Source organism: Thermobia domestica, chromosome 12, assembly GCF_964235325.1.
Source record: "Thermobia domestica chromosome 12, izTheDome1.hap1.1, whole genome shotgun sequence".
Taxonomy (NCBI): domain Eukaryota; kingdom Metazoa; phylum Arthropoda; class Insecta; order Zygentoma; family Lepismatidae; genus Thermobia; species Thermobia domestica.
In genome coordinates, this window is record NC_137465.1 from 121,707,611 (window position 1) to 121,733,105 (window position 25,495).

At 35.5% G+C, this 25,495-nt stretch overlaps 1 protein-coding gene across 1 annotated transcript in view; it reads left to right on the forward strand.

Moving 5' to 3' along the window:
• Window positions 1–25,495, forward strand: part of LOC145666610 (U3 small nucleolar RNA-associated protein 15 homolog) — a 59,044-nt gene that overhangs the window by 17,126 nt on the left and 16,423 nt on the right. The window contains exons 2-5 of the mRNA XM_081734043.1: window positions 7,212–7,304; window positions 10,584–10,768; window positions 19,868–19,991; window positions 20,621–20,801. Of these exons, the coding sequence (XP_081590169.1) occupies window positions 7,212–7,304; window positions 10,584–10,768; window positions 19,868–19,991; window positions 20,621–20,801 (583 nt within the window). The remainder of the gene's footprint in view (window positions 1–7,211; window positions 7,305–10,583; window positions 10,769–19,867; window positions 19,992–20,620; window positions 20,802–25,495) is intronic.

A 25,495-nucleotide genomic window follows, 5' to 3' on the forward strand; every position in this document is an offset into this window, starting at 1 on the left:
GATGGCGACTGTTTTTTGGGACAGAAAAGGTGTGATTTTGGTGGACTTCCTGGAAAGAGGCACTACAATAAACGCTCAAAGGTATTGCCAAACTCTGCAAAACCTCAGAAGAGCAATTCAAAACAAGCGCAGAGGAATGTTGAGCTCTAAGATCTTGTTGATTCACGACAACGCCCGGCCCCACACGGCAAATGTCACGCGTGAAGTTCTTGAATCTTTTCAGTGGGAGTTGTTTCCTCATCCGCCGTACAGTCCCGACCTGGCACCGAGCGACTTCCACCTATTCCCAGCAATGAAGAAGTGGCTGGCTATGCAGCGTTTTGATGACGACGAACAGCTGCAAGAAGAGGTAACGAAGTGGTTGAAGTCGCAGGCGGCCGAATTTTTCGACGAAGGAATTTCCAAGCTCGTACATCGCTACGATAAATGCCTTAATTTGAATGGTGACTATGTCGAAAAGTAGTATTTGTGTGTGGCTTTCATCTGTATATAATAAAATTTGTTTCCTATACTTTGTTGATTTTTTATTCCAAAACGTAATCTACTTTCTGGATAGCCCTCGTATGTTTGTGTGTATGTGTGCCGGTCTTTGTTGTTCATTGGAATATTGTTGCTGTAATTGCATAAGTACGTGTCTGTCCCTGATATACGTTAACTAGCAATTCAGTAGCAATAAATTCTGTAACGTCTCTGTTGAATTACCTGTTTTCGAAAAGAACTTCAGAAGCAAACCTACTTGTGAAAGACATTGGAAGACCAATTCCGACTCTCAATATAACGGAAGTAATTAGAAGTCAGAAACGAACATTTACAAGGAAGTTTAATCTCAACTTGTACAAACAGCATAAGTGGTTATGTGAATGTGAAATTAAAAATGCTTTGTTTTGTTTTTCTCTGTTTGTTGTTCGGGGCGGAGGAAGATGCATGGAGTAAGAAAAGGTGCTGATATCCAGCATCAGCACGACAAAAAAGAAAAAAAAATCGTCAGGTCATATAAGACACGTGACTAATCTCACTGTGTTGGGAAACGTGAATATTGCTGCTCAACTAAATGCTGGTTATAGGCGGTCCATTGAGAATCACAATCAAAGTGAAAATGAAATGAAATGAAATCTTTAAGTTTTACGTCCCATGATTATGCCGGTTAGGCTAAAGGAGACGGTGATGAGAGATGAATGAAATGGTGGAATGAAGAAAGTGGAAGGAAACGGGAGAACCCCGAAAAAATCCACGAGCACGGTGTTTGTCCACCACAAAGTCCACACGGCGCGAGCTGGAATCAAACCAGGGACACCAAGCACCGGAGGTGAACACTCTAGCACTGAGCCACCGCGCCCCCAATCAAAAAGTGACGCAAAACAGGTACGTGCTCAATATAATCATCAATTGCGTTTGGTTTCGTGGCACCTTCGAATTGGCTTTAAGAGGACATGATGAAAAACATACTCTTCTTCAAATCGAGGCGTTTTTCGTAGATTAGCTAATTTTCAAGAGCACGTCAAAAATCATACAAAATGAGCTTCTCCATTGCATGCTTGAAGCATGCCATGAAGAAATCGCTATTATTATTTATACTATCAGTGGCGTATTTAGGAAGGGCTTCCGGGCTTAAGCCCCCCCCCCCCGAAATCTTACTTACTATAGTAAAGTATATGGAATATCTTGCAGAATTTTCACATTTTCAGGCAAAGCCCCCCGAAACAAAATCGTAAATACGCCACTTCTATTATTATTATTATTATTAAACTATTATTATTTATAATAATAATAATAATGGAAAAGGAGAGGTCATATATTGTGCACTACCTAAAATTCAGAGCACGAGCCGCCACTGTGTCAGATACTAGGTTTTACCTATTGCTTCCTGCTCACAGCTCAGAGCATTGGTAACTATGGATATACGTACAGCAGTAATTACTTTATGGGAGTTGGAAGGCTATTCTGCAACTACAGCTAGCAGGCGAGTAGGTGTCCCGGCCTCAACATGAAGGCGATGGATTCGGAAATATGACCTGGTCGTCCTCATGTGTCTACCGAAGCCGAAGATGCGAGATTAGTAAACGAAGCTCGGTTAGACCCACTAAGGACGTCTAGACAGCTAAGGGAAGCTTCTCACTTTCCTGGTAGTAATCATACAGCTCTGCGAAGGCTTCGTCATGCTGGGTTACTTGGCCATGTTGGTGCCGTGAAGGAAAAACTCTCAGACGAACACAAAATTTAGCGTCTCGTGTTTGCACATGCGAATGTGGGTCGCAACTGGGAAAACATAGTTTTCTCAGATGAATCCATATTCACATCAAATGAGGGGCGCCGTTTTGTGTATCGTCCGAGAGGCACCCGATATGACCCTGAATATGTGGCTGCTTGCAATCGCAGAGACCATGTATCTATTTCATGTTGGGGTTGGATTTCCAGTCGCGGAGCAGGACAGCTTCACAGAATTGAAGGACATCTGGACAGTGCTCAGTACTTAGACATTATGAGTAATATCATGATGCCATCTGTACGAGTATTTCAGCCTGATGGTGTAATTCAGTTCCAGCAAGACCAGTCGCCAATACATACTTCCCGTGTGGTTCAAGAATGGTTCGCGGGGCAGCCTGAGATTGATTTAATTGACTGGCCGCCTCGTGGAGCAGACCTGAATCCCATGGAAAATATGTGGGCAGAAGTGAAGCGTACTCTAAGGGAGAGTTGGCCTGAGGCAGATCCACCAAGAACTCGAGATGACTTGTGGCATCTTGTTTCCGAGGCATGGCTGGATGTAGGGGAAGGAGATAGATTTGTCATCCATTAAATAGATTCCATGCCCAGAAGATTGGAGTGTGTAATAAATTCAGAAGGGTCATGGACACAATATTAATGTCCCCGCCTTAACTCCCGAAAACAGCCCTATTCAGGGCTACCTAAACGTTTCTGAAGATATTTCTAGAAAAAACCACTCCTTGTATTCGAATTTTGTGCAATTCTACTACTACTAATAATAATAATAATAATTCGCTGCAGGCTTTGAACTCAAAACCTTATCATTGGCAAGCCCGTACTCTACCAGTGAGCTAACATGAACACACAAACCCAATGTGAAGAACCACGACTTTCAATTTCCGGTGTTCGATGACAATGATGCTCATATACGTTGCAAATGCTGTATTCAACTTGGGATATTCCGCAACACACACACATACACAAAGCGAAAGAGAGAGAGAGAAATATACAAAAGCATATCAACGTATTCGAATGAAACTCTATGTAACGACATTCCATTTTAAAGAGATTTTGTGTTTCTTCTCGTGACGTTAAGGGGATTGGGAAAAGTTGTGTCTGGAAGCAGGGTCCGACTTTGGATACTCTGTTTATACACTTCCTATGTCCGTAGGAATATACTGTATTTCACGAATGTAAATGACATGCTGTAATGAGAATATTGAGAAGTAACATCTGTATGACAAATAGCAGCAAATAAATACACTACATAATTTATTTATTGCTAACGATTTTCTTAACTTGTATTTAACATTCTATATATAATACCGGCGTACGGTGAACACCTATCTCAGATGTCATATTTTATACATAATAATTACTATGTTCTGCAATGATTGTTATATATATACAACTGATGTATTTTAATGTAATTATTTTATATAATTTTTCATGCATGTCGGAAAATAGAATTTCATTTAAAAAAAGCATTGATCCTGATGTGAATCGAACTCACAACCTTACGATTTGAAATTCAACACCTTACAACTGAGCTAACATGTGCTTCTAGCGATGTATAGCGGCTCTCAAGATAATTACAACATTCATATCCACTGCAAACGCTGTTTTTGTTCTACTTTGACTTTTATTTTAGTACTCAGGGGATAATTATGTTCTTTGTCTTAAGTTTGATCGTTCTTTTACATATGGAAAGATTCCTTTACGTATCTAAACGTTCCATTACGTATGGAGAGCTAAATGACAAACAAGCATGTGCTGACATTAATACAAGGTTTCAAAATATTGTATCATTAAGTATTTCAATCAATGTTGCTTTTTTTCTACACTTGGTAACAAGTCTTATATTTAAAGAAGAAAAACACATCTGCAAAATTTTTCCCGATTGCAAAGGCTGGCTTGGAGGTTCGAACCTGGTTTACTTTTTTCCGACGATACCCGAAGTTGGACTTAGAAAATTTTTGCCTCAAAATAGCAATAAAGAGTGCGGCCAACCTTTATGAGACAAGGTGTACTTCTTTATTAAAAATTAAAATATTTCGTAAGTTTCCATAACGTAACGTTATCTTTCTCAGACCTTAATATGTATGATCCTCTGAGAAACAACGTTACGTTACTGAAACTTGAGATGGTCTTTTCCGCTCATGTATGATGATTAAAATTAATAAAAGATCATTGGGAGTTTGAGGACCCAAAATGGCGCCCTTCTTCGAGTTCGACCCAAAGCAACATTGAGAGTTCGTTTATAGTCCTCGCTGTGCGTGATTGTGCTGCCACATAGGGAAAGAAATTATAAGAAAAACAAAAACTGCTAAGGAATTTATTTTTTTCAAAATACTAGAAGCGACACTAAATTACGAATTATCTGATAAGCAATAATAATTTAGATATTTTTACTTTAATTGTAAGTGTTTTAGTATATTATAATAGGACGATAAGTGTGTTAAAATTTTAAAATTTATCCGGTAGTAATCACTGCACCAATCGGATTAAAAGGGGCGAGGTTTTTTTTTCCGGAAACAAAGAAGAATAGCGTGCACTATACGTTGTAATGACGTAGAACCATCAGTTAGATACTCGGCGCAGAAAAAAATTTGGACAAAAGCTACCTAACAACCTAACAAAAAAATGTGAATTTCAAGCTAAATAGTGAAGAGGAACCGGCAGGCGGGTGAGAAGGCCGAGAAGACTGCTATAATGTGAAAGTGTGATAATTTAGAACACTCAGACAGAATTCCTCTTTCCTGCAATGATGCACGTGCTTCACCTGTAATGGATTGGTTGTGCGGTGGAAATACCAAATTATAAGGTTTGATTCAACTGCTCCTAGGACATCAAGGTAACATCAATTTCTTTTGATTTGGAATGCGGCTGAAGTAGGTTTAGGAGATCAGGATTTGAAACTGGGAAAGCCATGCGACTCGGAAGGTTCCAGGCATAGGGGAAAGTGACTGTTGCTGGTTAAATTTGGTTTTGGATTAATTGGCCGACAACATTCTATAAATCGTTATAAACTTTAAAAATTAGAACTACAAATCTTTCAGTTTCAGAAATTCACAAGTAAAGAACAGGAAGGGGGGATAAATTTTAATGTAATCGTGCCTACTTATTGCTAACTTATAAAGTTTGAAGTAGCTAATTTTCAGTCAAGCATGGGTCCTCAGTCGCCTGGGTGTTAGAATTCGTTCTTCCCCTCCCTTCAATTCCACTGCCACTTGCCTCTTTCAGAACTTAAAACGTTGAATTTACGTATAGGTTAACACCTCTCCATGTGAAATCAGTGTTTAAATTTCTTTGTTTTTGTGTGAATTTATTTTCTTCGTTTGTTAGTTATAGTGGTTAGGTTAGTTTCTGTATTGTTATGATTGCGTACGAAGTATAAAAATTGGTTTTGTCGTTTAATAAGAGTAGGATCCTCCTAGAAATTTCCACATATAGAAGGATAAATCTGGGGTGATGTTTAGTTCGTTCATTGCTCCCTCTAACCCTGCTGACATGTTATTAACATAAACGCCTTTAATAATGGAATAACATGAAGCTTATGCATTCGCTCTGTAGCGTAAAGAATTACTAATTAGCAGATATACTCAGTAGTTGAAAATTGTATTATAACTGAGTGAAACTGGAGAAGTTGCAATTTAATGAGCCATGGGCGAAAATAGTTAAATATCTGAAGAATGTGTGTATTCGGAGACATGTTGCGCCTGAAACGGACAGGTTGCCCGCTCGAAGGAAAATTATATTTCATTTCTTCAATGTGTTTTTGTAGGCCCGGCTATCTCCACCGCTGCCACTTTCATAGAGTGCTCCGCCACTAGGAAAGCTGTTGGGTGAAAATTGTATTTAAATTTGTGAACCAAGCTAATATGTATGATGTGAAACCTTGTAATAGATTTTTTTTTAAATCTTTATTGTATGTCAGCAGGCCAAGGAATTGTTACCCCCCCCCCCCTTTCTATTTGAGTGATGTAATAAAGCTTATAATTAATTGCGAAGTTTAATACTAAATTGTGACAAAGTTTAATTTGGGCAACACAATAATTCGTTATTATTTATAAGTCAAACCGATATAATTAGAATTGTATTTTGTTTTATGTAACCGAAATCTTCAAAATTTTAAGAATGTACTTGAGCTAAGAATCGGATTAACTAAACAGAGTTCATATTGTGCAAAACTAACTAACTCTAACCTAATAAAATTATTCTTTGGAAATTTAAGAGGTGCATTAAAAATTTATTCTGTTTGTGTGAAAAGTAAGACTGGTGAAGATAAAACTGAATTGAGAACTAAAATTAAGACGAAATTTTAAACCTTTATTATTATTATTATTTTATTACCACTTTCAATGTGTGCTTCAATCTTTTTCCTCCCCGTGCGGGAAGGGAAGCTCTGTCGTTGTAGTTTCTATATTTTTTTTCTCACTTTTGTGACAATAAATTTTAGTTTATCCTCTATTAAGTAATAGTCATTGCATTATGAGACCAGAATATCCCTTAGTTATAAGTCGGATTAATAATATTTGGCAAGTGGTCTTTAGAGTGAAAGAGATAAACATGAAGCTTATTATTAACGGTTACAGTGCTTCTCGCAGTGGTCTCAACAGGAGAAAGATCCTGATTCATTGATAGTTTTATTTTTCTTTTTTTCCCCTTGTTTTTAATTCTTCCTTTCTTCATTATTGCAGATGTCATTTTGTTTTCTTTCATTTTTATTTTATTTTTTTCCGTTGCGCAAATATAATTAAAGTTATGGTTGTATAGCCTGAAGTACCTTCAGTACCCAGGAGTGTATCCAACCTAGGCCAAATTTTGAGGAAAGGAAGAAAGCGAATTAACTGTTACAAACTGTTATGAAATATTTTAATTTTTAATAAAGAAGTACATACTCTGATCAGAAAAATATTAATTATTATTTAAAGTATTGCTAGGGTTACTGTATATAAATTTATTGCATATATTTCTAGCTTAAAGTTCATGTTTATATATTTCAGGTTCCTGTACTCTTAAAAGAATTTGGTCCAATTGATTACATCGATGTATCTCCAATAGAACCGCATTATTTTGCAGTGACATGTTCCGCACGGGTAAGCTTTTCTTAAAAATAGTAATGTAATTGATACAAACAAGTACAGTGACTACAACATTATATTAAAAACGTTAATAGACAGTGTTTTATAATGTACTATATGTAAGATGTTACACTACTGATGTGACAGTTCAGCATTACCAGTTGTGGAAAATAATTTGCTGAACAATAATAGTCAACGTGAAGCATATGGAATTACTTATGCTTTAGGTAAATTTAGGCAAACAAGAGAACTGAGGGAGGTCAAATAAGTTCAATCCTGAGATGATGATTTTTTTTTTTTTTTGTGTGTGTGTGTGTGTGTAATTGACTAAACTATTAAATGATGGTACCTGTTTATTGATGATAAGTAAAGAAAATTAAATGAAATGAGTTTTACATCCCACGGTTATGCCGGCTAGGCTAAAGAAGTCGGTGATAATGAGAAATAAATGAAATGGTGAAATGAAGAAAGTGGGAGGAAACAGGAAAACCCCGAGGAAACCCACGCGCACACTGTTTGTTCACCACAAAATTCACTTAGCGCGAGCTGGGATCGAACCAGGGACCCCATGCACCAGAAGTGAACACTCTATCACTGAGCCTTGATGACAAGTACTCACTGGGTATTATAAGGGGAGTAGTCTACAGTTCCTGAGATAAAAATATTATTTCCAGGAAACTGAATTAGTATTTCTTTTTGTTTCTTAGGCATTAAGTGCTTTAAGTGGACGTATTTGTATGGCATAATACAAAAATAACACGAAGCCCTATCCGCTTGCTCAGTAGCGGATCCTAGATTCGACTGCCGGTGGAAGTTCATTCAAATTTGAATGCTTTACAGTGGTTTGAATTTGAACGTAAACTGTATGTCCACGTCTGATAGACCCTTGATGCTGAAGAGAAACGGTAAATTCCAACCAACCAACAAATAACACAAATCATAGCTTGATTTTCTAAGGAGCGTTCTTTCAAACGATAATGATGTCAAATGGGTAAATGTAAATGGAGTTTCGGATAAAGCACTATTAATCATTGTCTGGGGCTCTCCTGGCATTTATATGACGTTATAACCTTATCGCTCGTGTGAGGTGTGGATTTAAAACAGATACTGCAAAACAAAAGAGCGTTTACCACATTATCTCCGTCATTGTTCGCAGAAATATACTGCATTACTATCTATATATTCTTACGAATTTATATATAGTCTGTAGAAAATATTACTTCAGATCTGTGGTGTAGCTTAGTAGTAAAGGGCTCACTTCATGTGCATGGGTCCCTGGTTCGATCCCATCTCTCACTAAGTGAGCTTTCTGGCGGACAAACGCCATGTGCCTGGATTTTCTCGAGATTCTTACATTTCCTTTCACTTCTTCCATTCCATCATTTCAATCATTATCTCTGTATACTTCAGCTCCTAGAGGATAATCATGGAACGGTAAACTAAAAAAGAGAAACACACTTTAAGACTTTCCGTGCATGAAATAAGCTTACAAAATATGCTTATTTAACAGCATATGTTAAACTCAGCTATCGCGGCTTAAAAATTAGATAAAAGAAAACAAATTTTGCTATGTTAGGGCCGATAAAGGTAATAAATTTACATTTAGGCAGAATTAAAAATAAAGGATGAGACGTAGAAAATGAGGATGTTTCGTAATCTACTATCAGAAATAGTAAAAAGAAAAAAAATGAAACGAGATACTTAACAAACTACATTTATCTATATTATAAAATTGAAAGTGACTATGTTTGTGATTAAATAACTTTTGAACCACCCGACCGATCTCAATCAAATTTTCAACATAGGTAAGGTTCGGGCCTGGGTTGTTTTTTTATCTATTCACTTTGACGGTGCAACTTAAGGGAGGGGGAAATAGAGAAAAATGGTCGAAAATGACCGATATTAGTGTCGAATCCATAATATTCGAAGTTGCTGAGTTGAACAGTGGTTTTTCCAATACGCTTAAATCCAGATTCAGCCACGCAGCTTGGGGGAGGGGGTATATAAAAATAATCGAAAATGACTGATATTAGTATCGAATTCAAATACAGCACTTTTCACGGGTACTAAACACATGAGATAAGGATTAATGCAGGTTTTTTATTTTAACCCAGCAAAGCGGGTATTCTACGCTAGTACTTGCAAAATAATGTATGTGTATGTGTCGGTTTGTCCGTCAACAGCATTTGTCACAGAGAGGAGTGATCTAAAATCACCACATTTTATATATAGATAGATCTTCACTGGATGTATTCTTGCAGGAAGCCCTTTTTCGATTTTCGGCTCGAGGTTAGGGGTAGATTTGAGAGTGTAAATATATGCGAAATCGTATGTACGTTTCTTACAGTTTCTGATAACGCCGTGTGTGTATGCAACCTTTGTTACTCCATATATACGCAACCCTTATTAGGGGCTTATATAACAGCATAGGATGAATATCGGGAATGGAGTAAAGACTTTTTTCTCACTTTTAATCAATGTTCTGAATTAAAGAGTCGGCAACGATGGGTCCTTACTCTTTTTATCCAAGTTTTGAATACGACCTGACAACGAGGTATACTTACTTCTAGTGAAAAAATATATTTCTACCTATCTTTGTTTTCTCTCCTCGCTCTTAATATCACAAAAAGCTTTGTTAATGTAGTGTTAATGATATTTTGATCGGCAAAAGTAAAAAAAAAAATGTATTTATTCGATTATAAGCCGACTGCCGGAAATAAAATTGAAAACGAAAATAAAAAAATAAATTCTTTAATGAAGCATACAAAGCATAAGGATTTTTCTCTTTTTTGCTAAATACTAAAAGGTTTTTTAATGCTAATGTATTATGTTAAATTAATATTGTATTTATGTAAATAAATTTATTTTTATTGAGGTAAATTCCTAAAGATCTTCTAGATCTAAACATGAACAATATAAAATTTGCACATATCTTTCTTAATAAAAATTAAAATCCACTACAATTAAGAGAAAACACTGATTTCGCAACAGTGAGTTTACGTTGACAAAAACTTACTTGTGACACCTTCTGGTGATATTAACTTTTTTCCTATTTCATCGGTGTATTTTGCCGGTAGTGTTGATGATACAGATTCTAAGCCGAGGAGTATATTTTGAACCCCCCCAAAAAAAAAAAAAAAAAACGTAAGAAAAGATCGGCTTAAAACCTTACAAATACTGTAGATTATATGTGAAAATATTTATTTATATATTGTTAATATTTGTTGAGGGTGTAAAGTTTTTGCTGACAGTTTAATGTATCGTATATTTATTTATTTTTTTAATTAATTACAGGTTCAGCTGTACAATCCTATAACTAAAGCCAGCTTCAGAAATTTCAATCGCTTTAGAGAGTCAGCATATGGAGGAACATTCCGTTCCGATGGACATTTGTTGTGTGCTGGAGGAGATGAAGCTCAAATTAAACTTTTCGATGTTAAAACTAAGTCGCTTCTTCGAGTATTCAAAGGACATAACAGGTAAATTTATTAACTGTGCCACATCTATATTGATTACGTTTTACACCCGTAATATATGGTTGTTTTACGTGGAACCCGAACCGCACTGTGACGTGAATGCAGTTCAGTTCGAGAGTGCGCAGTTGATCATTCAACATCACGAAAACAAAAGAAGAGAGAAGGAGAGAAAAAGCGTTAAACTCCAAATTAGACCCCGAACACGTTCCATGAAGACTCAGAAACGGAAATGTTTTGTGAATGATGGAGCTAGTATTGCATTGGAAACAAAAAGCATACAATTAAGACAAAAACTGCAGACAAAGAGATTCAAAAAAGTAGAACACGCATCATGGTCAATAAGTCAGCTCAATTTGATACGAATGACATTTGGAGTATAGCCAGTAAAGCATGCCACGAGTTTCAATCTCGGCATAATAGGAAAATAATATCAGAGTTTTGGCATGTGAACAAGTCGGAGAGAAACTGTAAAAGGAGGAAGAGAACCCAAAGAATATCATTGTCAAAAAGATAGAGAAAGAAAGCAACAAATTTGAAAGAAAAAAACGTATCTCCAATTCAACATGTGTGTTGAATTAAAACTTGAACGTTTTGAACCTCCTTGAAAGTAATATTTTTGGTATGAAAGCACTCATTGTAGAGCTCGAAGAAAAAAGTATTTCAACCAAATTATTGAAGGAATTATGGTATGAATGCACTCGTTGCAGAGCTCGTAGAAAAAAAGTATTTCAACCAAATTATTGAAAGAATATCAACGCAAGATACGACAAATCTTCAGCTGGAATTTATAGGCAGTTTGAAAAATATTAATTTGTACAACCAGCAACCAAACACAACTTTTAAGAGAACAAGAAAGATACTCAGAGATACTATCAACTGCATATTTCGGTGCATCCCCTTTTACTGCTGCCTACTCATAGGTGACTTCTTGATTCTGGGGTTAATTTTTATTTAACTTAAAAGCTGTCTCTGTGTAAGTAAAGGTGGAGCACGGAATCTTTTGGACAGCTACGCTGAAATAACTTTCAGCTCAGAAATTCTAAGTAAATAAAATATAAATAACTTTTTTATTATTAATTTGTCAATGATATGGAGATAAAATAAAACATTTGATTACGTGCCAAGTCCAGCTTTGTGGTTTAATTGTAACTATGAAATGTCGAATGCAGATTAAAAAACTGTCAACTGCGTGCTTAAGGGTCGTTACTACATTCTGTGATAATATCTGAAAAATGAAAAGTGTACTTTTAAGGTTCAGGAATCATATGAAATACCGTATTTTGGACAACATAAAGTGTTTTAAAAACAACTTTAGATGAAATTGGGTTGAAAAACGTTGAATTTATTCGATGACGAATATAAGGACAACAAGTTGGTCCTAATTCCTTGGACGTCTTTTATTTGAAATACTGCGTTTCTGTTGAAGAATGTTGAATAGAGTTGAGTAGATGTCTTTTGATTTTCGTTATATGTTCAGAATTGGCTAATGCATTTGTTTGATGCAATTTCATGAATGTTATGGACTCCATATAATTTGAAATTTTAACAAAGTATTTGGATTTTTTCCACAATTTCAAGCATTACTAAAGAATGGAACACCATAGTTTCTTTTCATCATGTCTGTTTATAGGATGTAATGACATATCTGATCTTATTCTGCCACAGTTTCACTGAACCTCGCCTATTTGTGGAGCGAGTTGAGTTGATTTTGAGTTCAACGTCCCATTCAACAGCAACGCCATATGAGACATGGACCCACTGATTAACGGAAAGTCTGAACTACAAGCTCCCGACGATCGCACCCGAGTCTTCCGCGTTAAAGACGCGTACGCTAACCGCTTAACTACGAAGGAACTCTGTTTGTGAAACGAATTTCAAGATGTAAGTGTGAGCATATTCCATTTGAAATGTTCCGTCTCTTAGGAAGGAAATATACATAAAAGCTATGTCTCATCAGAAAAGTTGTATGAAATCTAGCTGATGAATCAACGAGAAAAATGTTTTACGTTGGTGTAATATTTATTTTATTGTAAATTTTTTTAATGCCTTAGTATGAATTATTTTTATTTCCTACGGATGATTAACTTACTTTGGGTATTTGGAGATTGAGAAAAATATGATCACTGAACTCTGATAATGTTTCATAATTAGAATGAAGGTATTATGTGAGTCCATGTCTGCAGACGTGCAACATATTTATAGTCTGTGAGCACGAATAGACCAAGTGAAGACAATCGCCGTATGGTCTCCTGTAGACAAATTCCGTAAGACATACATACATACAGTAAATCTTCTATATCATTTCAGGAGGGGGTGAAGGTGGAATAAGAAGAAATATTTTACTGATAACGCGCACCTCTTTTCGGACAATTTTGATCACATTTTCCAAATAAATATATTACTAACATTCCTACAATACGTTATTCCTCTTTTGGAAACAAATAGTAGGTTATTTAAAAGTGGGATGAATTGGGGCCCAGGAAATAACAAGGGAATCAGGTCACATTAACAGAGATGTGGGAAAAATTAAGTTTGCATGGAAATTCCAGGAAAAAGTTTACACTGTTATCAATGTAAAATTATAGAACATGCTTCGTATAATATATCCTCACAATAAAAAAGGGTAGATTTAAATAGTTTTACAAGATACTTTGTACATATAATGAAATTGTGGGATTTATTTCCTTTGTGTCGTGAATATTTTATAATTGGTTTTTCTCTCAGTTCTTATCGTTTAGGTTTTGCAAAGAGAATAGTAAAGAAAACACCTTTTATGTATACAGAACTAAAATTTGTGTTTCAAATGTCTGTTTTAACGAATGTTTGTAAACGGAAATCTAATTCAAAGAAAAATATATTTTTACGTACTTGCACTTCTGAAGTCGCAGTAGCTCTTGTAGAAGTTTCACATGGTGGTTCCTTCAAAAGTTAGTGATGCACAGGCGGAATATATGTCTATCTTATTTGCTGATGTAACTGGTCGTCGTTAGGTATAAAGCAGGTTCTGTTAGATGTTACATAACATATCACAGGATGGTGAGGTGACTTCTTTGTTAAGTCAAATTGTACATCAGAATTTGGAGTCTCCATAGACATTAGGATAGTCAGCTTTTTTTTTCTTTTTTTTTTTTTTTTTTTTTTAATAATGGAATCATCTAATATTCAGCCACTTAGAGACATAACCTTCAACTGTTTTCTTCATGATTATTACTGTATTCTCTAATACTAAATAATGATAATATATATCAGTCTACTTATAATTAGGGTGTAATTTTACTGTGAACTAAACAACTAATTCGTGTTGAACTGGGGAGATATCTACGGAACTATACTGTTTGCTTGGAGGAAAACGATGTAGGTTTTTTTTTTTTTTTTTTTTTTTTTTTTTTTTTTTTTTTTTTTTTTTTTTTTTGCCATCGAGGCTATTGCAGACATGGACTTAATAGTAACGTGCGGGATGAAATAGAGCCAAAGCCAGCGCTAGCCATATAATCGGTGAACTTGAAGTGTATTTGAGTATAAATTGTGTGAAGTTTAGAACTCCTTGTAGCACCGAGGTGATACGAGACGGGGGCACCTTGCCTACCGGGAATTGAACTGAGAGTCTTTCATGCTGAAAGTATATGTATCTAGCGGACTATAGATGTATTTGACTACAAATAGTTTAGACTTCTAACGTTGCTCCCACAACCCAGACCTAATTCTATTAAAAACAAAAAAAAAAAAAAAAAATCTAGAACAGTTTAAGGAGGTAACGTCAGTAGCTATCAAAACTATCCCGCAGGTGCTAAGTGGCAATGTATCAATAAGCCTGTGATTAAACATGGATGCTAAGAAATGCAAACGATTGATTGTAACCATGTGGAACAGAGGGAGTGTTTAAAGGCTATAGGTGTATCAATTGAATAGTAAACACTGTTGTAATCTATTAATGCTTTGTTCTTAAGTATTTTTCTTATAATTCTTCAATAAACCTTCGAAAATGAAGTTGATCTTAAACTTTTGTTAAGGATTCTAAATCATTCATATGATGGAATAATTAAATCAATTAGTAGTATAAAGAGAAAAAGATAACCTTGGTTTCTTGTCTGTAATTTCATTGAATGACAACCCTTCCTGTATAGGTTTCCGACTTCAAGATCAATGTCCTCATTCGTTTTTTAATGCTTAGGGGAATCTTTTACGAACTTTCATGATTCGATTTGTAAATCCAGAAATGCTGAAATGTATAGGTACAAGACTATTAAACATTGGTGACAAAAACAGAAAACCGTATTGTGAGAAAAAAGTATTAACATGGGTTTGCTGCCTGATGCTTTCTCGTTACAAATGGAAGCAAAGGCCAGGGAACAACAGAAACTGGAATTTTTACATGACTGTCGCTGCATCCTAACTTCCTAACTGCCATGATTGTCAAACTTCAACAAAGAAGTCCTGTAAAGTACAAAGCAGTGAAAAGTATGTTTTCGTTAGATCCTCGAGTAATTCAGCATTCACCTCATGGAGGTCAAACAAGCCTCTCTTTTCTGCTAAACCAATTTCATACATCTCATATCATACATAGGAAACTGCGAAAGAACACATCTCTCTCTCTCCAATCGAGACACATCGGAACTTAAAGAAATCTTCAATACTTCTGAAACGAATTAGAATTAGGCGTCGCTTACAGCAAGTGTGTTGCTGGCACTAAAGAATATAAATATTTATGCAAGATAATAAAAATTAGGCGGTCATTCCCGGATGGAAATTCAATTGTCAAGGGAGTGTTTATCGTTAAAAAAAAAAAAATCGCCGTTAATGAAAAATGTGCATAACCAGGTACAAGAGGCAGGAGATATCAAACACGTGCAAAGCACCAAAAGGGTAGTTCTTTACGTAAAAGACCCCAGGACACGATGCGAAGGATACTTGAACCAGCAAAAGGAATAGATACGTGAGCGCAACAAGAAGGAAACTGAGAAAAAAATGTTAGTTGCATAACTGAGAGACGTGTAGCAACAGAGGATAAGTCTGAAATGTGGAAAGTTATAAAAAGGAGCTAGTAATTGATACCGAACTGATCGAGATGAAGAAAGATAGTTCTTCCCTGACTTAAATTTCAGTAACTCCCTGGGACAAAAGTCAATATTTGGTCACGATTTTCCGGTAATCTTGTTTTTATGTAGTTGAATTAGTTTTAATTTAAATAAACTACCTTTTTTCCATTCCTGTATGAAAGTTTTGGTCATATTTATATATATATACTATGTGGAGATATGTAATCTTGTTTGTAGACCCATGTGGAGTCTATTTTTAAAAAATCGAAAAAAATAGTGAATATATATATATATATAAACGAAGTTAATACAGAAAAATATATTGAAGAGAAATTGTCAGATTAGTGAGAAAAGGTCACCTGTATGGAAGGAGACGAATGACTCAAGAAATCCATGACCACATGAAATTCTTATAAAGAGCCAGGGATTTTTTTTTTTTTTTTTTTTTTTTTTTTTTTTTAATCAGAACTTGTAGGAACTTTGATACAACATATTGAAAAATCAAACATTCAGGTGCTGTTCTAGATAATAATAATAAGAAGAAGAAGTGCAAACATGGTCAATTTTTATCGAGAAGGAGCTCCAAATTTCTGTTAAATGCACAACAAAATTCCTTAGGATGATTAACGCTGCTGTTAGGGAAATGAAAAGGACAAGTCACGGCTACTGGCGCTCGCGCCGTTAGAGATAGTTTATTAACTTATCAACCTATAGTAGTGTAATCACTGACACATAAGCATGTATATATGAAGAAGAGGCAAGAACGGAAAGGAAAAAAATGAGTATGTACTCGTGTAAGCATTAGGCAATCGTTGAAACGTACACGGACAAGCTTTACATATATATACGAAGAATGACAATAAATTAATGAAAATTGTTGAAAAAGAACAACTTTACGTACATTTTTAACCAACCACAATATGATCACCTTCAAAGTACTCCCCTTGTGCCTGCACACACTTACTCCATCGGCGTTTCCATTGTTGGTAGCTAGCATCTGTGGAAGTCATCTTTTGGGATGCCTGCCAAAGCCCGTGTTACAGCTGTTCGAATGTCTGTTTCTGCTTCAAAATGGTGTCCTTTAAGAACTGCTTTCACCTTTGGGAACAGAAAAAAATCACACGGGGTGATGTGCGGTGAATAAGAAGGGTATGGTAGCACTATAATGGATTTTAGTGCCAAATACTGCTGAACAGACAATGCAGCCGCCACAGTCCTACAGTCATCTTTTTGTTGCTGTGTGAGACACACTTTTCGCATTCCCAAATTTTCAGTTAATATCAGACGCACTGTTTCTCGATTCATGTTCAGTTCATTCGCAATTATTTTCACGGTTAATCGTCTATCCGCTCGTACAAGCTCCCTCACCCTGTATGTGTTCTCTTCCGTTCGTGTTATAATGGGTCGCCCACCGCGGTGTTCATCTTTGATTTTTGTTCTGCCTTTCGCAAACATTTTGTGCCAACGATACACCCATGCCATTGATAACACTTCATTTCTATAAGCCTGCTGAAGCTTCCGGTACGTTATCACGGCAGTCTCACAAAGTTTCACACAGAAGGAAATTGCGTAGCGCTCCTCAATATTACGTGCTTCCATTGTTGTGACGGGGGTCTAACACATGACCGCACTCTTCAACCTTTAACTCCAGAATGAATAATATGTCGTGAGTGCCACGTGCTGTGCTAGTGGAGCAAGCCCAAGGTCGCACGCTGGCGTCGGTTTCAGTCTGCAGGGTTCCCAGCATCACCTGATAAAAAGATATTCTCATTACTTTATTGTCGGACCTCGCATATATATATATATATATATATATATATATATATATATATATATATATATATATAAAGCTTTTCCGTGTACGTTTGAACAATTGCTTGTCGTCATCATCAGTACGTATCTTTTAAGAAATGATTTACGTTGCTTTATAGAATCACGTTACCGTTAACTTTCTCACAGTACCAAAAATATAATTATTTTTCGCAGTTGACGGTCTTCACAGTGTATTGCTTCCTTTTCTACTTTTAGTTCAAATTCTGGGATGAAAAGCCGGCTTTTTGGGAGTCTGCACCCATAAACCTAAAATGCTTACCTGAACTTAAAATAATATGTAAGAAGAACGTATTTTTTGTCGTATTTATTCTGATTCTAGTGTTCTCTTACAGGTAATACAGAATTTAAAACAAATTTACACCCACAACACCTTCGACATTTATTTATTTATTTATTTTTCGTGACGTTGTTCGTTTCCGGCCTACAAGACAATGTAAATACTTTAAAGGATTCTTCCTGAAGATTAATGACAAACAGTCGTTGAAACATGTACGGACATTTTTCTCATGTCTTAGAGAGTTCATTCACTCAATATTCATTTTGCATCATATCAGTTTGCACATGGGTTGATTAGACTTCACGGCAAAGTAACATCTTTAATTAAATTGAATTTCTCCGAAGAGAAACGAAACGCAGGTGCATGTGTTCCTGTCGTCCTCCAGGAGTATTTTCGGAAAATGTTCTGATTTTGATCAAACATTGCCGGGTTTAGCAACCGTCCCTACTGTTTGAGAAGTTTGTGATATAAATGATGATAATATGTTGTAAATTCAAGATCGCAGCTCTCGCCAAGTGGACTTTGCGGTGGACATACACCATGTGCGTGGGTTTTCTCAGGGTTCTCCTATTTCGTCCCGCTTTCTTCATTCTACTATTTCATTCATTTCTCATAATTACTGTCTTTAGCCTAGCCGGCATAAGCGTGGGACATAAAACTTAAAGATTTCATATTTCATTGTGTTAGTTCAACCCTAAATTGAAGGTTTCTGCGTATTGTAGCTAAAGCTGCTTAACATATATTTTTTTTAATACTTTTTTTTAAAACTTTTCACTGCACTATTATTTTTAAGGGCTTTTGTGTTTTTAACATTCCTCATTGATGAAATTCATTGGTTTAAAAGCTTAAGGATATATTTAATCTTTTCTTATGTAAATGACGAGATATATATATATAAAACCTGAAACTCGTTTCTTCATTGTAAATATAATAGGGTTGATACATCGTTAGTGAGATCTGTGTGTACATGTAGATAAAATTGGCTTAATTATATTTTGTGAATTTATAAATTGAAGACCACAGGCGTAAAGCCGCTTAATGTGTAGTCTTATACAAATCTGAATATCGTATTGATCGGCGAAAGAATAGAGAAGACATCTGTATAAAAAGCAAAATCCGACGATCACTTGATCTTCCTGAGAAAGAAATCACCCAGGAGTGATAGCGTATCGTTGACTTAACTGACTCAATCTTCCAGTAGAGAGCCTGAGCTATTCCTTTTAATACTCATATAGTATTCTCTCCATAATGACCAAGTACACTAATGGGTAAAATAATGGATACCATTATTTTAGCATTTTTAATAATATGAAAACTTAGTATTATACTTGTATTAAAAAACTAAACTTGTTCTTATGGAAAAAATAGGCCTTGTTCCTACTAAACTTAGCTTCAAGTAGTTTCTCTATACAATGGCGTACACAAAGGGCGATTTCGATTTTTAACCTCCCTTTGAACATATTATTATGGAAAAGTAGACATTTATCATCTTAAGATGTGTATAAAAGTTCTTAATTGATATGAACTAGATAGCCTTTGTGTATACTACTGTCTTAAATAATTTTGAAAATCGAGGTAACAAACAAATCATGATATATAAATATATAGTGATGTGTCACAAAATGTAATTGGTTATTTTACATATTCCTTCACATCAGTCTTTGCAGTTTATTTCCAACACTAATTACAGATTTACTTGCAATACGAGACATCACAAAATTTACTATCTCATAGTAGGAATGTAGTAAGCTACTTGACGGACTGCCAGATAGCTTAATTTAATTGTTCATAACTTCCCATTGTTACGGTCAGTAATAGTCAATTGAAACATTCTTCGCTTTAAACTATATATTTTAATTAAACTGAGAAAGATTAGGGCAATTAGGGTATTTGTGTGTGTGTTCTTTAAATAAATGTTTTCAAAATGTTTCTAATAATATATTTTCGTTATTTCAGTGCTGTTCATAGATGCTTCTTTACAGTAGATAAAAATCACATAGCTAGTTTCTCAGATGATAAGTCTGTTAAATTATGGGATATTGCAAGTGAGAAGCAGTTGGCTGATTTTCAAGAACATAGTGTAAGTGCAACTAGTTGTTAAAGACTGTAATTAACTAATACTTTCGCATTTGCATGTGATAGTATGCTTATGTCCTGCAGAAAGGTTTTAGCTTCAGATCTTCAGCTTCTAACAGTTAACATTAACGTCCGAAATAATAGGTTTAATGTATCTATAGCATTATTACTGTAATTAGCGATTTAACTCTATGCCGTAGGAGTTGGTGCAAAGTTTATCAACCTTTTCCGCAAAGTTAAAGATCTACGAGCGATATTATTCAAAGGAAGATCTAACCAATCTTTTTGTGCCTTCTAGTGGCAAGAGCAAATGGAGAATCAAAGAATGGCCACATTCGGCTCATTACCAGTCCGCGAGTGCCTACTCGCTTAATGTTCTTTTGACAATTTTATTGCAGATAGAAACATTGGTTTAAAGTATAGAAAATACATTTTATTGTCAGTTTTGCTTTGAATTCACACTAAATATGTATTATCCTATCTGTTTATATTGTTTTACTTAATAACTTTAATATACTGTTATATTGAAATAGAAATTGTAGGTGTGCCAAATGACAAAAATATGAGCAAGATTTCAAAAAAGACGACATCTATTTTTGTTAGTGTGATTAATTTATCATATTTCTGTTTTAGGATTATGTACGAGCTGGAGCAGTTTCTCCGGTGTCACCAGATATAATTCTCTCAGGTGCTTATGATCATACAATTCGAATGTATGATACAAGAACAAATACTAGTGTATTTTGTGTTGACCATAAAGCTCCAGTCGAAAGTGTTTTATTTTTACCTACGGGTGGAGTGTTTATTTCAGCAGGTAAATATCTGATACTCACATTTCTTAGTGGTGTTATATGATTGTATACGTGCATATCCAGAGCGTTTTTGTTCGATTCTTTTGGTGGAGAAAACTATCTATTAGTGGACTGTCTTCATATATACTAGAAATTTCACATGACGATTTGTTTCGCTTTACTTATATCTATAGCACTTCCCTATGGTCTGGCAGCTAATGCACGCGCCTTTGCTGCACGTGTTTCCGGGTTCGATTCCCAGTAGGAGAGCATTGAAGCATTACTGTGGTTTGAGTTTCACCTTAAACTGTAGATCCACGTTCCACATAGCCAGGTTCTAGAAAGGGGCGCTAAACGTCAACAAAGATGTCCAAAATGCACATATATTTTTCATATTTCACATATCTACGGTTGAAACTACAAGAAGTATCAAGTTTTCTAAAAAGTATTGAGCCTTTGAATGTCAAAATTGAGAGTACGTTTATTGATTTTAAAATAACATTACGAAACTACACACGTATCATTTTGTTTGATAACCTGTCATTTTTCCAACAACATCGAATCCGGTCACTATAGAACTTTTGTGGTTCCTGGAAGAAACAGTTGTGATACATGGTTTTTACAGGCTTCTTTTAAAATTAACTTAACATCATTCATTGAGTTCTGCGAAGACCAAAACAAATGACGATCTGATTGTGACGAGTCTGGGCTATAAAGTGGCACACCTTCCTAACCTGGTAGTAAACATTCCACCTAAATTTTTTTTATTTCTGACGGGTCGTTAAAGATGTATGCGATCGGGCGTTGTCAAAATGGTATGTTATTGTTGACCTTTCTGTTGACCAGTTCCGTTTCTTTTGAATTGCTAGATGCAGTCGTGTTAATTATCTACAGTACAGGCCGACGACAGCAGCTCGTGATGCACAATGCCCTTCGAATCCCACCAAACACACAGCATAATATGTCTGGATGTCAAGGTGGAGCTGTCACATACTGTGGCTGGAGCTATCACGGCTTTGTACATAACAGCTTTCACTTCTGATGCAAGTGAAACATAGTGACTTTTTCGGTAATTTTTCACGTTAAAACCACATTACGTGTTGTAAATCATCATCGCGTTCTATTGGAATTGACTTTCGATCTTTCTGTGAACTGCTTCTATAATTACATCATCTGCTATCTGTAAGTATGATTTTGCTTGCATTTGTGATCTGCTCAGCCTACGTAGATCATAACTTTTCACCACCAAAATCCAGTCATTTTCATGATCATTATTCATATTGCAAAATTACTTTGATAAGATAGTAGGTAGAGCAATTTAGCACATAGGATTCGGTTTTCTCCCACAACCTTTTTGTTATGTATATTATAACACGCAGTCATTATAAGTGTGGTCCTAAGAGCAATATAAAAATTCTCTATGTAGGCTGGGTGATAGGTGTCCCTACGCCCAGGCAGCTAAGGGAAGGATTTCCACAGAGCTCCAGACAAGCAAAAGAAGTTGATATCTCGCGTAGCTCCGGACATGCTAAGCGGGCAGGAAAACCACAGAACTGCAGGCATGCTAAGCGGGCAGGAGACCTCAGAGCTCCAGGCAACCTAAGAGAGGAGATTTTACCTGCCTACAGTGATGTCGATGAACACCGTGCCTGGTGTTTTATACCCTCTTCTGGACAGCAGTGGCGCTAGTGATCCTTTTCTGTCACATAACGTGATGATGATGAGGGTGCCTGTCGTCTGCTTGCTTGTAGAAAATTACACCCAACAGGGCAGTTAAAAAAAATAAACCAGAGGGTTATTATTATTATTATTTTCGTATAATTGCACTGGTGATGAGCAGTCAGTCCTGGAACGCACCAAAGATGCATTAAAAAATATGATTACATTAGACACTAATCACGAACACTGGTATTGTAAAGGGATGGTTGTGAGAGAAAAAGCGTAAAAAAAAGTTAGTCCTTTGCCCAAGGCAGGATCAATGACACTTCATTTTTCCCTCAAGGAAAAGACTGAGCTTTGGTGTATATAATTAATGTAAATACACTAATCTACTGACGGTGACATTCAAAATATTTGTCGATGGTAACTGCACATTAGTAGTGATATTATTATGAAAATTATCTAATGGAATTGGCGAATCGAAATATCAAATTTTGGACGAGTTTTCACTGGTTGACGTGAACGGAGGCGACGATATAACATACAGAGGATAATTAAAAACAAAAGTATTATGAAAATTGTTAAAGTCAGTGGTATAATTAGCGTATCTATACTCATGGTTCTTACAAATCGGGAAAACAGGGAAAAGTCAGGGAAAATGAAACGAAGGTCAAATGTCAGGGAAAATGTTGCTTAACCTGGAAATCAGGGAAAATTGGGGATTTTTCTCAGGAAATGAAACTATTGTCCACCTTACCTATTTGTTAAGATAAGCCAATAATTCAGTCATTATTTGTTGAAAGCAGCACTAGAAATAAAGTTTTTCGTTGAGTTCTAGGAGTTGTATTTATAGTATGTAAACTTGTTAAGTAAAGTAGTTACTACTTCATGTACAGTTGTACTCAACATTATTTCTAATATTAAGAATGTAATTTATGAAGATATTTTGATTTGTTACACTTCACGTTATAAATGGTAGCATTTCTTTTTGGTGGGAACATAATAGTGTAGAAGTAATGTTACGTAAATGAGGGTAATTTGCTACTACTCAATGCTTTTTCACACCGTAATAGACTATAAACATTTTCTTAGAACATATGATAAAATTTAAATGCCAATGTCCAATGAAGACGACTGAGGGTAAGCTCTAGAAGTTAAAAGTAATCTGAAAGCCCCAAAAAATGTAAATATAGGATTCGGAGGGGAAAAAATGCATTGGGAAGCTTAAAGATGTCAAGGAAGTAGACAAGTGCAATTTCTTCGGTGATTGTCAAAAATTTTTGATAGGCACTACTGAAAAAAATACTCGAAAAATGTCCTCTTAGATATCCTCTTACTCATGCTATTTCATGGCTCAATCGTGAGGTTTTTTTTCAAAAACCTAAAATTGCCCGGATAAGGATGACGAAGTGCTTGGAAATACTCCATCCTTTCGTTTCGTCTCGATGATGTCAAAGCAGAGCTAGTTCAGAAAGAGTTCAAATCTTTTCTTAAACCGTCTAAAAGTGTGTTGGCGTCTTATTTTAATTCAAATGGAAGCAAAACAAAACTTCATAAGTTCAATAAATCAGTTCTAAGTGGCAAAAGTGAATTCAAACACTTGTGGATTCTTGTGAAAATGACATGGATTATTTTACGTGGAAATGCAAGTGTAGAGTCTGGTATTTCCATTAACAAAAAATTTATTAGTAGAAAATTTGCAAGAGGCTTCTTCAGTAGCCCAACGACAACTGATAGATTGGCCTACATAGGTGGAATAAGATGCCTTGTAGGTCTTATATCTGGAGAACTACATATAGTGTAGCGAAGCCCAAACAATCACTTTACTCAGTATGTTATGCTATTCCGTAAAAAGCAAGAAAACTCGATTTAGGGTCCGTTCAAAAATTTTGTGGCCTCTAATCCAAAAAATCCAATATATTCCATTCAATCAAAAATTTTCTTGTACGCCTTATATCTCGAGAACTACATATAGTGTAGCCAACCCCCACTATCACTTAACTCAGTATGATATGCTTACTCCGGGAAAAAAAAAAAAAAAAAAAGGAAACTCGATTTAGGGACTGTTCAAATATTTTATAGCTCCTGATCCAAAAACTAATTATTAGCCAAGATCGCAATCTTTTGATGCATTTTTGGATCATTCCTAAAATTCTTGTTACCTTTTAATATGTTGTATAGTATGTATAATATATTAAATAACTGAAAAAGTCGATACAAGAAAATAAAGGTTAGTGAATTGGCATGGGCAGCTGTAATGGTCGCTCACCATAACTTTCATTATTATAAATTTTCCAATAATTGTGCGTTTGAGGGGGAAAAAATCACAATTTGCATTATCACAGTTGCGTGTATATTTAGACATTATTTTGAAAGTTTCTCATTGTTTTATTTTCTCATTTTATTGAATTCGAAGAAATATTGAGAAATTCCATTAAAGTATTTTTTTTTTTCGGTGGTTTACTAAATTTTTAGGAGCGCGTCTTATTTTCTTCGAAATCAATAGAATTTTTTTAAAGAATTCTTAAGTTACAGCTGCTCATTGGGGAGAAGGATGGCCAATTTCTTAGTGTTTTTTTTTTTTTTTAAAGAAATTTAACGTTAGTGTGTAATATTATTTGAAGATGTCTTATAAAGTTTCTTCAATAGCTCAAATAGCAATTCTTTGGTTAGCTTACACTGGTTTGCTTGTCTACTATTATTAGCCTTTTGTATTGCTCTGTGTGCACTGTGCAGTGTTGAAAACGGAATGTTCTGCAACACACTGGCCCAAGTCTTTATTTAGATTTTACAGGCATTCATCATCAGTACGCCATTTATCTTATTAAATGTGGCGGGTCAGGGAAAATAATTGGTCCTGCACCTGGAAATCAGGGAAAATGATAAAAGTAATTTTGTAAGAACCCTGTAATACTGGAAGTAGGACTAATTTTCTGGATATTCTGTGTATAATTTGTAGGACATGATGTCATTGACAAACATATAAGTCGCAGCAAGGAAGCGAATTTGATGTCTTAGTATAGATCTTTGACTTTATACAGAAAGAGAAGAAGGTGCT